The sequence below is a fragment of the Macaca thibetana genome, chromosome 1 (assembly GCF_024542745.1).
Source record: "Macaca thibetana thibetana isolate TM-01 chromosome 1, ASM2454274v1, whole genome shotgun sequence".
In the NCBI taxonomy this organism is placed as follows: Eukaryota; Metazoa; Chordata; class Mammalia; order Primates; family Cercopithecidae; genus Macaca; species Macaca thibetana.
In genome coordinates this window covers 28,194,703-28,210,565 of record NC_065578.1, presented here as the reverse complement: position 1 = coordinate 28,210,565, position 15,863 = coordinate 28,194,703, and the positions used below count along the sequence as shown (strand labels likewise).

The 15,863-nt window shown below is 50.1% G+C and overlaps 1 protein-coding gene across 1 annotated transcript in view; it reads left to right on the top strand.

Moving 5' to 3' along the window:
• Positions 1-10,559, top strand: part of MECR (mitochondrial trans-2-enoyl-CoA reductase) — a 38,352-nt gene extending 27,793 nt beyond the window's left edge. Inside the window, exons 5-10 of the mRNA XM_050795791.1 lie at positions 559-661; positions 1,738-1,840; positions 3,170-3,243; positions 7,800-7,860; positions 8,044-8,116; positions 10,197-10,559. Of these exons, the coding sequence (XP_050651748.1) occupies positions 559-661; positions 1,738-1,840; positions 3,170-3,243; positions 7,800-7,860; positions 8,044-8,116; positions 10,197-10,354 (572 nt within the window). The 3' untranslated portion in view covers positions 10,355-10,559. The remainder of the gene's footprint in view (positions 1-558; positions 662-1,737; positions 1,841-3,169; positions 3,244-7,799; positions 7,861-8,043; positions 8,117-10,196) is intronic.
• Positions 10,560-15,863: the final 5,304 nt, after the last annotated feature.

Genomic DNA, 15,863 nt, shown 5'->3' with positions numbered 1-15,863 from the left:
AAGCTACAAGCTGTTCATAGAAATGGACCTATATACAACAAAGTATAAGACTAAGACGGGGCAGACCATGGTATGTGCATTAATACAGAGGCCCACAGAGCACTTTGGGAGCACATAGAGGGGAAAATCCAGGAAAGCTTCATGAAGGCTACACTTGAGCTGCACTTCAAAGGATCTACAGGATTTCAATAGGAAGGAAGAGAGGAGGGAAACATTGCAAACCAAGGAAATAACCTAAGCAAAGACCTGAGGACATAAAAGTTGGGAGGGTTATGAAGGCTATAAAATCTTTTCCATAGCAGGGCAGGGTCTAAATTATGTCCAGTGTAGATGCTGAGTTACCAAGTCCTGGGAGGCATCGTGAGTGTTGTGGAAGTTTAAGAGGCATTAGGGGAACAGTGAGAAACAATGTAAGCTCTGAGAAGACTCAGCAGCCAGGTCCTGGGTCCCTGTTGAGCCTGAGGACTCCCTTGCCTACAGTAGGATCCCTGGCTGGAAGCCTTTGATCTATTGCAGATCTATACAGGGCTTGATTTGGTTCTCTTCCTGGCTCCACAGGGGATTCTGTCATCCAGAATGCATCCAACAGCGGAGTGGGGCAAGCAGTCATCCAGATCGCCGCAGCCCTGGGCCTAAGAACCATCAATGTGGTCCGAGACAGGTGCGTGGGGAGGAGGCTTCATCCCAGACCACGACTTCGGCCTTTCCCACCTCCCATCCCTGCGGTGCCCACTTGTACACCAGAGGGCGCCCTTGCATAAGCATAAACCGGCCTTAGGTGTCACTAACAGAGTTGGTGGCTGAAACAGATGAGTCAGCCCTAAGAAATGAAGTCCAGCTGGCTTTTGGTGATAGGATGAGTGAATCTGAAATGTAAAGAGAGGGCAGGAAGGAGGTGGAGACTGCTCTTACTGAACAGCTAAGACTTTCTGAGACTCTTGGCTTGTGATAACCTCATGTTTTCAAAACCCCAGTTCATATTTGGTAATGTTTTGAGCTGTATTATTCTTTCTGTGAACCGTCTAACCCAAGGCCCCTTTACCCTTGCTTTTGTGTGGTACTTGGAAGTGCACTAAATACAGATAGGAAGGAGACAGAGGCAGGTTTATCATCTGTCTTTTACAGATGAGGAAACTGAAGTTTCAGAGAGCAGCTTGCCCTGGAAGACACAGCAAGTCAGTAACAGACTCGGTTTCCTCACTCTCCATCGTATCGTCCAGTTTCTCTAAGCCTCACTGTTCATGAATGTGGCTGTGGCTGTCATGGAAGCCCAGTCTTAGTATAATTGACACCAGCTTCATTCAGTTCCTCACTTGTACTAACAAAAATCATTCCGTTTGCCTTAACCAAAGAGACCCAGGACCACTCCCGGGCTAGAGTGTGCACAACACTCTGAAGAGCCCTTGAAAAGAGGGGGAAGTGGAGTTTGTCTTTTCAGAGGAAGAAATCAGGAAGTTAAGTGACTTCTCCCTGGGCACAGATGGCTTCTAGCACTATTGAGCTGTCAGGGCCTGTGGAAGCCACCCAGTCTCACTCTGTTTCCAGTGAGGAGACAGCCAAGAGCTATTGAAGCCAGATGAAATTAGGTGGCTGGTCCCTGCTCAAGCCTGGCTTAAACCTAACCCCAGCTTCCTGCAAAAAGAAGCATGGGTTCTCCCAGCTGTGGTAGAGGGGTCCTGGGAGACTTTGGTGGAAAAAGCCGGCAGATGTGACCAGGGAACTATATTTGGTTTCCAGACCTGATATCCAGAAGCTGAGTGACAGACTGAAGAGTCTGGGGGCTGAGCATGTCATCACAGAAGAGGAGCTAAGAAGGCCCGAAATGAAAAACTTCTTTAAGGTACCTAGTAAGAGGGACATTGCCCCTCCAGTCCATGCACATCTCCCTGAAGAAAGTTGACATGCATTAGAGAAGCTGGGGACTGGCACCATTGTTCCTCTCTGGAAACCTCCCTTTGCCTCTTCTTGGTTGGTTAAAGCCCGTTCCCCCAGCCAGGCGGCAAGCAGCATGCATTAAGTGCCCAGATGCTGGGAGGGAGGCACGAGAAACAGACAGAGTTTAGGAAACCCAATGTGACTTGCAGTTTTAAACATTTGTGGTGGGCCATGTCAGCCCACATGTGTGACTCTAAGAACTGGCAGGAGAGGACCCGAGGAAACAGAGACACAGAAAGAGAAAGGAAAGAAGTAACCTTTCCCAACTACCTGCCTTAATTTTATCTGATAATTTCCACAAAAGCTATTCAAAAGAATTGCTATCTGTTTTACTTAGAAAAGAGGAAGTGCTTAACCAAAATCATATAGTTTATAAGGGGGAGAGTCAGAGCTGGCCTCAGTCTCTCTGAACTGAAAGCCTCTTAACCTTCAAGAACCTCCACCCTACAACATGCCTAGTAAGTGACCAGACCCTCAGCCCCTTTTTACTGAACCATCAGGAGGAACCAAAGACACACACTCAAGAGCGTGCACTTCTTGCAAACATTTCTGAAGCAGTGGATCAGCATATATAATATTAGCCAAGTCACAAGGACTGAAAAGGGGAGCACACAGGGAGCCGAAGCCCACCAAACTGCATGCAGATGCCCTTTGCCTATTCTTTCCCAGAGAAGATGAGTTCTGCCAGATCCTAAAATGGACAACAGGATTAAGTTGCTACAGAAAAGGCCCTTCTTGGCCAGATGAGGTGGCTCATGCCTGTAATCCCAACACTTTGGGAGGCCAAGGCAGGCGGATTGCTTGAGTCTGAGAGTTTGAGGCTAGCCTGAGCAACATAGTGAGACCTCTGTCTCTACAAAAAAATTTTTAATTATCTGGGCATCATGATACACATCTGCAGTCCCAGCTACTCGGGAGGCTGAGGTGGGAGGATTGCTTGAGCCTGGGAGGGTGAGGTAGCAGTGAGCCATGATTGCACCACTGCACTCCAGCCTGGGTAACAGAGCGAGACCCTGTCTTAGGAAGAAAAAGAAAAAAGAAAGAAAAGACCCTTCCTAAGCAGAGAAAAAGGTGAGTTCAAAGGCATAAACACATACACGCGTGCATGCACGCAAACAAAGGCATAAACATCTCATTTTATTTACTCCCTCCTTCTAACACAGCACTTGGACAAGCTTCAGACCCCACATGTAGAGGGGGGTCGCTCCCTCACTGCACTTTTGTTGCTTTCCAGGACATGCCCCAGCCACGGCTTGCTCTCAACTGTGTCGGTGGGAAAAGCTCCACAGAGCTGCTGCGGCAGTTAGCGTAAGTCCCTTGGGCCTGCAGGTCCAGCTCGCCGGAACTCTCCAGGTCTTTAGCTGGGATGACCATCAAGTGACCGAGTCCCAGTGGCCAGTTCAAGCCAAGACCAGGTCAGCACAGTGTTGAGTGGAAACTAGGACCAAAGTCATCCAGCTATTTGGGCACTGCTTTCTCAGCCTCCTCCTTTGTAGATGACCAAAAGGCCTATCCAGCTTTATTTTCCCAAGGGACCCCAGAAGTAGACTGCTAAGCTGTCTGCCATAGAGGAATAGTCAAGGATTTATAACCTAGGGATGTCTGAAAAAGTCACTTAGTCCTAGCTTATTTAACCTTCCAAATTTGTACTAGCTTTTAAAATAGATTCTAATTTTAAAGGGAACATTATGCTTATTACAAAACATTTTGAAAACATGTAAAAGTGCAAAGGAAAACTTAAGCATAAAAGTTTCCTGTTGGCTGGGACTGTGGCTCATGCCTATTATCCCAGTACTTTGGGAGGCCAAGGAGAAAGCATCACTTGAGGCCAGGAGTTCGAGATCAGCCTGGGTAACACAGTGAGACCCGATCACTACAAAAAAATTTTTGATTTTTTTTTTTAAGTTACCTGGCTAGGCATGGTGGTTCATGCTTATAAAATCCCAACAAGACGAGCAGATCACTTGAGGTCAGGAGTTTAAGACCAGCCTGGCCAACATGGCGAAACTCCATCTCTACTAAAAATACAAAAAAAACTAGCTGGGCGTGGTGGCAGGCATCTGTAATCCCAGCTACTCGAGAGGCTGAGGCATAAGAATCATTTGAATCCAGGAGGTGGAGGTTGCAGTGAGCTGAGATCACACCATTCTACTCCAGCCTGGGTGATAGAGGGAGATTCCATCTCAAAAAAGAAATAAAAGTTACCTATCACCCCACCACCAAGGGGGATAAGCCTTGTTGACAATATTAATGCATGTCCTTCCATTCTTCTTTCCTTTAATATAAGCTTCTAGGCCGGGCACGATGGCTCACGCCTGTAATCCCAGCACTTTGGGAGGCTGAGGCGGGCGGATCACGAGGTCAGGAGATCGAGACCATCCTGTCTAACACAGTGAAACCCCGTCTCTGCTAAAAATACAAAAAATTTGCTGGATGTGGTGGCGGGCGCCGTAGTCCCAGCTGCTGGGGAGGCTGAGGCAGGAGAATGGCGTGAACCTAGGAGGTGGAGCTTGCAGTGGGCTGAGATCGCACCACTGCACTCCAGCCTGGGCGACAGAGGGAGACTCTGTCTCAAAAATAAATAAATAAATAAAATAACCTTCTTGAGCTAGAGTGTGCATAAAAAGACACTTCCTAACTAAAGCAGGAACCCCCTCAGTAGCACGGATTCAGCTAGCACATACTTGCTGAGCACTTACTAGCTACCAGGCACAGAGAGGGCCGTGGCACTGATGCGCCCTCTGAGATCTCACAGGCTAGATGAGCAGGCGAGTCACGTGGCCAGAGCGCTGTGGTGAGTATTCATCATGCACCAGACTGTGCAGTGCTTGACTTACCCCTCCCACAACCACCTAGACAGGGGGTGCAGTTCTAATCTCTGTTTTATACTTTTCAAAAATGAGGCCCAGGCCGAGTGCAGTGGCTCATGCATGTAAACCTAGCACTTTGGGAGGCCGAGGCAAGTGGATCACCTGAGGTCAAGAATTCGAAACCAGCCTGGCCAACATGGTGAAACCTCGTCTCTACTAAAAATACAAAAATTAGCCAGGCATGGTGTTAGACACCTGTAATCCCAGCTACTTGGGAGGCTAAGGCAGGAGAATCGCTTGAACCCAGGAGGTGAAGGTTGCAGTGAGCCAAGATCATGCCTTTGCATTCCAGCCTGGGCTTCAGAGACAGACTGTGTCTCAAAAAAAAAAAAAAAAAAATGGCTCAAAGAGGTCAGGTACCTGGCCCAAAGTCTAGTCAGCAGGAGAGCCAGGCTTGACCCCACATTTGAGCACACCGCTTCAGCCCTATACCTGACAGACCCGGTGGCAGACCTCAATCCCAATGTCATTGCAGGAGGAAGCGTTGTGCAGTGGTTATGAGTGTAGGCACTGGAGTCAGAATGACTGGGTTCAAGCCCCAGCTCTGTCTGTGACTTACTAGCTGTGGGCCTATGGAAAGTTAGGCAGTACGTGAAAAGCAATCCAGGCCTCCATCTCTTCATCTTTAAAATGGGGGTTTTATAAACCCTCTGCCTCTGAAGGGTAATCTAACACAGGGGCCCCCACGCCTCAGACCAATGCCAGTTCGTGGCCTGTTAGGAACCAGGTCACGCAGCAGGAGGTGAGCGGGGGGTGAGCGAGCATGGCTCCCTGAGCTCTGTCTCCTGACAGATCAGCAGCAACATTCGATTCTCATAGGCCTGTGAACCCTGTTGTGAACCACGCATGCAAGGGATCCAGGTCCCGTGCTCCTTATGAGAATCTAATGCCTGAGGATCTGAGGTGGAACAGTTTCATCCCAAAACCATCTTCCCTCCTCCAGTCCACGGAAAAATTGTCTTCCATGAAACCGGTCCTGGTGCCAACAAGGTTAGGGACCACTGGTCTAAAGGACACTGGGTGATATACAAATTGCTGTACAAATGATGGATGGGCTTCAGCTTTCTCATCTCTAAAACAAGGTTGTTACGAGGATTCCCTGAGGCAGTACATGCAAAATGCTTAGAACTGTGCCTGGCACATAGTAGAAGCCTGGTAAGTGTTAGCTACTAGTCTGATTAGACCAAGTGCAGCAGGGATACAGAAGAGAGAGGGCTTGGCTCCCAGGAGCTACTTTCTACAGCAGGTGGCAGTCGAGGGGCACTTAAGACCAAACTACCCAGCAGCCTCAGGGACAGAAGTACCTGCCCTAGGACAGCAGCTCCTTCCATTCGGTAGTTTTCAAAGTCTACCTTGTATTGTCCCCAAATGTGCTTGAAGTCATCCTTGATCAACAGACTCCTAGAAGAGCCAGGGAGTGGGGAGGGGAACACAGGTTAAGTCAAGCATGTGAACTCCAGGCTTATTCACTTAGAAATTATATTAGCTTCACTCCCGTATGTCAGCTGACGTCGGGGTGTGGGTGTCAGACAGCAGGTACTGAGAAGGCACCTCCTGCAGTGAGAGGACGCTTGTCATTGTTCCCTCCACCATCTTTATCTGTAGATATCTGTAGAGCTGTTTCCTCACATTGATTCTTAGAATGAGCATTGACAGATGAAGAGATGAGGTCTGGGCCATTTTCACTGCATCACCCAAGGTCGGACACCTGTAGTGAAAGCAGAGCCAAGGCTGAACTCAGGCCTCGAGCTCATCTGGGGAGAGCAAGTTTCTTTTCAGCACTTAATCAAAGCCTGACTGGTTGGGTTAGATCAGTGGATTCCCAACCCTGGCTAAACATCCAAGTCATCCAGATGGGGGGTGTGTGTGTGTTTAATATACATTCTTGTATCCTGATTCATTGGGTCTGGGATTGGACCTAGGAATCTGGTTTGTTGTTTTGTTTTTTTTGTTTTTTTGGTTTTTTTTGAGACGGAGTCTCGCTCTGTCGCCCAGCCCAGGCTGGAGTGCAGTGGCGCGATCTCGGCTCACTGCAAGCTCCGCCTCCCGGGTTCACGCCATTCTCCTGCCTCAGCCTCCCGAGTAGCTGGGACTACAGGCGCCCACAACCGCGCCCGGCTAATTTTTTGTAATTTTTAGTAGAGACGGGGTTTCACCGTGGTCTCGATCTCCTGACCTTGTGATCCGCCCGCCTCGGCCTCCCAAAGTGCTGGGATTACAGGCGTGAGCCACCGCGCCTGGCCCTGTTGTTTTGTTTTATACTGAGACAGTCTCACTGTGTTGCCTAGGTTGGAGTGCAGCAGTGCAATCTCAGCTCACTGCAGCCTCAACCTCCCAGTCTCAAGTGATCCTCCCACCTCAGCCTCCTGAGTGGGACCACAGGCATGTACCACCATGCGCAGCTAATTTTTTTTATTATTATTTGTAGACACAGGGTCTCACTGTGTTGCCCAGGCTGGTCTCAAACTCCTGGGCTCAGGCAATCCTCCCACCTTGGCCTCCCAAAGCGCTGGTATTACAGGTGTGAGCTGCCATCCCCAGCATTTATTTATTTATTTATTTATTTTCTGAGATAGGGTCTCACTCTGTTGCCCAGGCTAGGGTGCAGTAGTGTGATCAGGGCTCACTGCAGCCTCACTTTCATGCCCTCAAGTGATTCTCCCACCTCAGCCTCCCAAGAAGCTGAGACTACAGGCATGCCACCTTGCCCGGCTAATTTTTTGTACTTTTTTAATAGAGATGGGGTCTCCTTTTGTTGCCTAAGCTGGTCTTGAACTCCTGGGCTCAAGTGATCCACCTGCCTCAGCCTCCCAAAGTGCTGGAATTATAGGCATGAGCCACTGCACCCAGCCGGAATCTGTATTTTTCAACCTTCCCCAGAGATTCTGAGAGCAGGGTTTAGGAACCAGGGTTGAAGCAGAGGCACCATGGCAGGTTCAGGAAGGGCTCTGTCTCTGCTTTGCACCCAGTCTTTGTTCTCTTTGGACTCTTTAGGCGTGGAGGAACCATGGTAACCTATGGGGGGATGGCCAAGCAGCCCGTCATAGCCTCTGTGGTAAGCTGGGTCGGAGGGAGGCATGCCTGGAGCCGGGCCGGACACCTCAGCCAGGCCACATCCCCTGGCACGACAGCTGTCTAAACTTAGGCAATGCCCCTTCCCTGGAGGGGAGTCTGTACCCTTACGCGATGCCTGAAGTTCTTGCCCTCAGAGCCCAGCATGTCCTTCCTGTGTCCGCAGAGCCTGCTCATTTTTAAGGATCTCAAACTTCGGGGCTTTTGGTTGTCCCAGTGGAAGAAGGACCACAGTCCAGGTGAGTGCACGGCCCAGTGCAAGGAGTCACAGATGAGGGCAGTGCCTAAAAATGGCAGCAGAAATGACCAGCTACTGAGCCCTGGAGGGGTGATTGGGTCCCCAGTCCCACAGAAGGATCAAAGAGAATAGCCTTAGGACAGCTACAGTCAGCAAATAGTTATTGGACTAAACTAGGTTAGTCTTAGGGGCACAGAACAAAACAGACACTGCCCCCATCCTGAAGAGCTGACAGTGGGGAAAGATGGATAGCAAAGTAGAGAGAATAGACTCTGGAGCCAGCCTGCCTGGGTTCAAATCTGCTTCCACACTACTGGGTAGAGGTTCTGCCTAGACAGTGGTGGGACCCTGGGCAAGTTACTTAATCTCTGCCTCAGTTTAAATTCATAAGTTTAAACTCTTGTTAGCCGTGTTTGACAGAGGAGGAAATCGAGGTTCAGAGTGGTTAAATAGTATGCCCAAAGTCACCTCCCCACGGGGAGGGATGCAGCCATGTGAACAGATCATCTCCTGTTCGTCTCCTGGAGGACTGGCTCCCTAGAGTGGGATCTCCAAACTCAGGACGAAGAATAACATGGGATTATCCAAGTGAAGGGGAGGAAGGTGGTGGCGTGAATACAGTGTTTCAGGCAGAAAAAATCGAAAATCGTATGTGCACTGAAGTGCTTCCGAGCGACCTGGAGTGCTAGATCTGAGCTGGGGCTGAGAAATTGGGTGAGTGGGTTGTGACCAGGTTACAAAAGGCCTTATAAACCTGATTAAGGCATTCAGACTCACTGGGGTTTTTTTGCTGTTTTGGGGAGTTATTTGTTTTGAGACAAGGTATCGCTCTGTTGCCCTGGCTGGAGTGCAGTGGTGTGTTCACAGCTCACTACAGCCTCAACCTCCTCGGCTCAGGTGATCCTCCCCTCAGCCTCCCAAGTAGCTAGGACCACAGGCACATGCCACCATGTCCAGCTAGTTTTTGTATTTTTAGTAGAGATGGGGTTTCATCATGTTGCCCAGACTGGTCTCAAACTCCTGGGCTCAAGGGATCCACCCGCCTCAGCCTCCCAGAGTGCTGGGATTATAGGCATGATTTACCGCGCCCAGCCAAGACTCACTCTTTTTTTTTTTTTTTTTTTTTTTTTTGAGACGGAGTCTCGCTCTGTCGCCCAGGCTGGAGTGCAGTGGCGTGATCTCGGCTCACTGCAAGCTCCGCCTCCCGGGTTCACGCCATTCTCCCGCCTCAGCCTCCCAAGTAGCTGAGACTACCGGCGCCCGCCACCACGCCCGGCTAGTTTTTTGTATTTTTAGTAGAGACGGGGTTTCACCATGTTAGCCAGGATAGTCTTGATCTCCTGACCTTGTGATCCACCCGCCTCGGCCTCCCAAAGTGCTGGGATTACAGGCTTGAGCCACCGCGCCCGGCCGAGACTCACTCTTAAAGGCAACTGAGGAGCCACTGAAGTGTTTTAACCAGTAGATATGACTAGATTTGAAGGTTGAATGAATTTATGTCTATGGAAAAACACTTCTCAGCTAAGGCCTTCACTTCTCAACTTCCTGTACCATATAGGGTCCTTCAGAGGAGGCAGGCCCAGGGAGGGGATGTTGGTAGCCTCAGGTCGTGGGGTTCTAAGGGAGTCCTGGGCTCTCAGGGAGAGCTCCTTTTCCTGAGCAGAGCTCGACTGTTCCACATCACTTGGCATGCCAGGCACACCCACTCCCTCCCCGTGCCTCCTCTGGCCTCCCTGCCTCCGCCATCCTTCTCCTTTCACCATTCAGTGCTCCTGGGTCCACTGCGGCTAGGTTCTGTGAGTCTGTGCCATCTTAATCACCACTCTGAAGAGTGGTCTTTGCCTGCCTGCCCCTCAGACCGTAGAGCCACTCCTGTGTTCCTCTCTCCCCACCTGGACTTCACTGTCCTAAAGACAGGCAGGGACCAGGCTGCCTCCACAGCCACCCCATCCTTGGCACAGCCAGGACTCAAGGCTTTATTGGAGCTCGGTGCCAGCTCCTGTCCATAGGGCAGCCCCGTGCCACATCTCACCAATCTCCAGCTGCTGTTCCCCTGTCTGATTTCCTCCAACCTCCCGCAGACCAGTTCAAGGAGCTGATCCTCACACTGTGCAATCTCATCCGCCGAGGCCAACTCACAGCCCCTGCCTGCTCCCAGGTCCCGCTGCAGGACTACCAGTCTGCTTTGGAAGCCTCCATGAAGCCCTTCATGTCTTCAAAGCAGATTCTCACCATGTGATCATCCCAAAAGAGCCGGAGTGACGTGAGAGGGGAAGCAGATCTGAGGGGCTGGGTGCAGGCCCCTCAGTCGGGGTTCCCACCTTCCCCAGACTACTGCTCTCCTCACTGCCTCTTCCTATTAGGAGGATGGTGAAGCCAGCTGTGGTTTTCCCCAGGGCCAGCCTTAAGGTATCTAATAAAGTCTGAACTCTTCCTTCCAAAAAGTAGAAGTCATCCCTGTCAAGGACCGTCACTCTGCACTGGTCAGCTCACAGCACCAAGAGGCCCCCTTCCTGCTTTTCTGTCACGTGTTCCCCCAGTAATCATTTTCTGACCACCCTGAAAGCAAAGCCTGGGTGGACACTGCCAGGGCAAAGACCAGTAGGCCACCATCCCTGGCTTCAAGCTGCACAAGCCCACAGAGGAGGGTCCTGTAGAACGAGCGCTTTGCTGTGCTTCTCAGGAGTGTGCGGCCCAGTCCAGGGCTTCGGGAGGATCAGCTGCACGGAAGAGTCAATGCCAGGCTGAGGTCATCAGAGCCCTGAGGAACGAGGACGTGGGATCTCCACTGTCATGGAACTGCCGTTCTAACTGAAGACATAGACAGTATACCAGTGGTTCTCAACCAGAGGCAATTTTACCCCCAGGAGACATTTGACAATGTCTGGGAATATTTCTGGCAGTCACAGCTTGGGGAGGAGGTTGCTACTGGCATCTAGCAGGCAGAGTGAGTACTGCTGTTAAACCCACCACAGGACACGCAACAGCCTCCTGCAACAAAGAATTACCCAAGGCCTGGCGCGGTGGCTCACACCTGTAATACCAGTACTTTGGGTAGCCAAGGCGAGCGGATCACTTGAGCCCAGGAGTTCAAGGTCAGCCTAGGCAACATGGTGAAACGCCATCTCTACAAAAAATACAAACATTAGCCACCCGTGGTGCTGTGCACCTGTAGTCTCAGCTACTCGGGAGGCTGAGGTGGGAGGATCACCTGAGCCTGGGAGGTCTAGACTGCAGTGAGCCATGATCATGCCACTGCACTCCAGCCTAGGTGACAGAGCAAGACCCTATCTCAAAAAAAAAAAATTCAGCTCCCAAATGTTCAATGTTCATGAGGTCATTGATAAACCCTGCATTAAACAGTCTCACAGTAATTGCCATAGTGACTAATGCTGTAAAGAAGATCTGTGGGGTGCTGTAAGAGCAGAATGAATATCTTGCCCTAGGCCCCAGGGTCAGGGGTATGCTTCTGTGAAGTTTGAAGGTGGGCCCTGACAAATGAGTGAGCTTTATTCAGGCCGAGAGAAGAGCTTGACATGTGACATACTGGTATTTGCTTCACGATTCATTTGCTCAAAGCAAAGAACAGAGGCTTCACAGTGTCTCCCTTATCACCTGGCCCTCTGTACCCAGCACTCAGGAGCCTCATTTAGGACTCATTTATTGAGTGCCTAGTGTGTGCCCAAAGCTAAGGATACCAATGAAGGAAGTGCTGCTGGCCCTCAGGTTGCTTAGCCTAGTGTAAGATTGACCAATACAGTGTAATGATGAGGTCACTGACATGGAGGTGTTCAGAGGGCCTTGGGAGGACACACAGGGGCCCCAGTTCTGCCTGAGGGTATCAAGGAAGGATTCCTAGAGGAGGTATCTTCTACAGCCAGTCTTGAATACCGAGCAGGAAACTGCATATCAACAAAGCCAACAGCACATATGAGAGTTCAGAGGCCTGAGAGCCTGGCACTCAGGGAACTGCAGTCAAGTGTAGCTGCTGCCTTAGACATGGAGGAAATGTGGGAACTGAGGTGGGAGACATGGGCGAGGGTCAGATCACAAAGGACCATGATGTCAGGACTTACCCTGAAGCCCTAGGGAGGCACCAAGGGATTTTAGGAGTGGAGCAATATGGAAAAAACTGGCTCAGAAGGTTTTATTTATTTATGTATCTATTTTATTTATTTATTTATTTATTTATTTTTGAGACAAAGTCTCACCCTGTAGCCCGGGCTGGTGTGCAGTGGGGTGATCTCGGCTCTCTGCAGCCTCCGCCTCCCAGATTCAAGTGATTCTCCTACCTCAGCCTCCCGAGTGGCTGGGACTACAGGCGCATGCCACCACACCCGGCTAATTTTTGTATTTTTAGTAGAGACGGGGTTTCACCATGTTGGCCAGGCTGGTCTTGAACTCCTGACCTCGTGATCCACCCACCTCGGCCTCCCAAAGTGCTGGGATTACAGGCGTGAGCCCCCGCGCCTGGCCGGAAGTTTTAATTGCGTGCCAATTTGCACACAGACTCCCAGCATAATCATCTTTTCTTTGGGAGCATCTTGTGTGTCCGCTGGAAAAAAGGACTCAGCTTCAGCCTGGGGCTGGGAAAGGTCTGCATTGCCCTCTGGGGAAAATTTGCCACCTTCTGGGCTCAAGATCAGCCCCAACTCTTTCCTGTTCCCTGTCCTCTAAGTTAATGGGACAAGTGATTATACAGATGATCAATGCAGGCAAGTGAAAAAAGCCTAAGAAGGAGGGAAGGCTGCCAGAGGCCACAGGAGTAAAATTAAGATTAGGTTCTTTTAGGCCAGGTGAGGTGCCTCACACCTATAATTAGCAGGGCGTGGTGGTGTGTGCCTGTAGTTCCAGCTACTCAGGAGGCTGAGGCAGGAGAATCACTTGAACCTGGGAGGCAGAGGTTGCAGTGAGCTGAGATCGTGCCACTGCACTTCAGCCTGGGCAAGAGAGAGAGACTCTGTCTCAAAAAAAAAAAAAGGATTATTCCAGGGGAATCCGTAAGGTTGGGGTTTAGGGAGAGTGGTGAGCCTGAGTCCTGGTGAAGGAGCAGGCCCCTGGTGCCCACTCTAAGAGTAGGCATACAGGAATATAAGTAACACCATGCTTCAAGATCTGGAGGAACATGCAGAATGTCCTGAGAAGAGTGAAGGCAATGATTCCTTGTACCTTTAGGGGTCTGGAGGTGACATTTGGACTGATCTTTAAAGGATGATTATAATTTACTCAGGGAAGGGTGACAAGCATTACAGACTAAGAGACCATATTAGGCAGTTGTAGAAACAGGGCATTTATGTTAGAACTGTTTCATTTTCCCCATTCTCTTCCTGAGAATTAAAACCTACCACTTTTAGGTGGGTATATAGTAGGCCGGAATAAACACCGTTTCTCTGCATCCCTTGCAGCTAACAAGATCTGCCCCAAGTGATGTAAGCAGAGGTGTTAGGTGTCAGTTTCTTAAGAACCTCTTTTTTTTTTTTTTTTTTTTTTTTAATGGAGAAATGGGGTCTTGCTCTGTCACCTAGGTTGGAGTGCAGTGGCACAATCTCGGCTCACTGCAACTTCCACCTCCCAGATCCAAGCAATTCTCCTGCTTCAGCCTCCCAAGTAGCTGGGATTACAGGTGCCCGCCACCACGCCCAGCTAGTTTTTGTATTTTTAGTAGAAACAGCGTTTCCCATTGTTGGAAAGGCTGGTCTTGAACTCCTGACCTTAGGTGATGATCCGCTGGCCTCTGCCTCCCAAAGTGCTGGGATTACAGGTGCAAACCACTGTGCCCAGCCCAGGAACCTCTTTAAAATATAGCTGGCCTGCATCCTGCAACCTTTTTCTTCCCCTTCCCCTTCCACCTTCCTTATAGCTGGATATACAGACGTGATTCCTGGAGTTTACCCAGCCATCTTTGACTATGTTAAGAATGGGACAGCAGGTCAGGCGCGGTGGCTTATGCCTGTAATCCCAACACTTTGGGAGACCAAGGCAGGTGGATCACGAGGTCGAGAGATCAAGAATATCCTGGCCAAGATGGTGAAACCCCATCTCTATAAAAATACAAAAATTAGCCGGGCATGGTGGCGGGCATCTGTAATTTCAGCTACTCAGGAGGCTGAGCCAGGAGGCTGGGAGGTGGAGGTTGCAGGGAGCCAAGATCCCACCACTGCACTCCAGCCTGGTGACAGAGCAAGACTCCCTCTCAAAAAAAAAAAAAAAAAAAGCTGGGCGCGGTGGCTCACGCCTGTAATCCCAGCACTTTGGGAAGCGTAGGCGGGCAGATCACTTGAGCCCAAGAGTTCGAGACCAGCGTGGGCAACATGAGGAGACCCCATCTCTACAAAAATACAAAAATTGCCTGGGCATGGTGGCTCACACCTGTAACCCCAGCCCTTTGGGAAACTGAGGCAGGCAGATCACCTGAGGTCAGTTCGAGACCACCCTGGCCAACATGGTGAAATCCCATCTATACTAAAAATATAAAAATTAGCCAGATGCAGTGGCTCACACCTATAATCCCAGCACTTTGGGAGGCCGAGGCAGGCAGATCACCTGAGGTCACTTCGAGACCACCCTGGCCAACATGGTGAAACCCCGTCTCTACTAAAAATACAAAACTTAGCTGGGAGTGGTGGTGCACGCCTATCATCCCAGTTTTTCAGGAGGCTGAGGCAGGAGAATCGCTTGAACTCAGCAGGTGGAGGTTGCAGTGAGTCGAGATCGCGCCATTGCACTCCAACCTGGGCAACAAGAGTGACTCTCCTTCTCATACAAAAAACTTAAAATAAAATAAAAATTAGCCAGGCATGGTGGTAGGTGCCTGTAATCCCAGCTACTAAGGAGGCTGAGGCACAAGAATCGCTTGAACCTGGGAGGCGGAAGTTGCAGTGAGCTGAGATCTCACCACTGCACTCCAGCCTGGGTGACACAGCAAGACTCCGTCTCAAAAAAAAAAAAAAAAAATTACCCAGACTTAGTGGCGTGTGCCTGTAATCTCAGCTATTTGGAGGCTGGGGTGGCAGGATCACTTGAGCCCAGGACGTCAAGGTCTCGGTGAGCTGAGATCAAGATCAAGCCACTACACTCCAGCCTGGGCATCAAAGCAAGACTCTGTCTCAAAAAAATTCAGACTGAATAATCTCTGTGGAGCTGGGACAGCTCTCCTGGCCCACTAAGTAAATACATTCCCTTTTTTTTTTTTTTTTGAGATGGTGTCTCGCTCTGTCACCCAGGCTGGAGCGCAGTGGCATGATCTTGGCTCACTGCAACCTCCGCCTCCTGAGTTCAAAGGATTCTCCTGCCTCAGTCTCCCAAGTAACTGGGACTATAGGCGCATGCCACCCTGCCTGGCTAATTTTTCATATATATGTGTGTGTGTATGTATGTGTGTGTGTGTAGAGACAGGGTTTCACCGTGTTAACCAAGATGGTCTCCATCTGACCTCATGATCCGCCTGCCTCAGCCTCCCAAAGTGCTGGGATTACAGGCATGAGCCACCGTGCTGGGCCAATATATTTCTTTTAAATGGCTAAAGGAGGAATTCCTGGCTCCAGGAAATTAAAAGAAGACAAAAAGGCCGGGCACAGTGGCTCACACCTGTAATCCCAGCACTTTGGAAGGCCACGGCCGGCAGATCACCTGAGGTTGTGAGTTCGATACCAGTCTGACCAACATGGAGAAACCCTGTCTCTACTAAAAATACAAAATTAGGCCAGGCGCGGTGGCTCACACCTGTAATCCCAGCACTTTGGGAGACC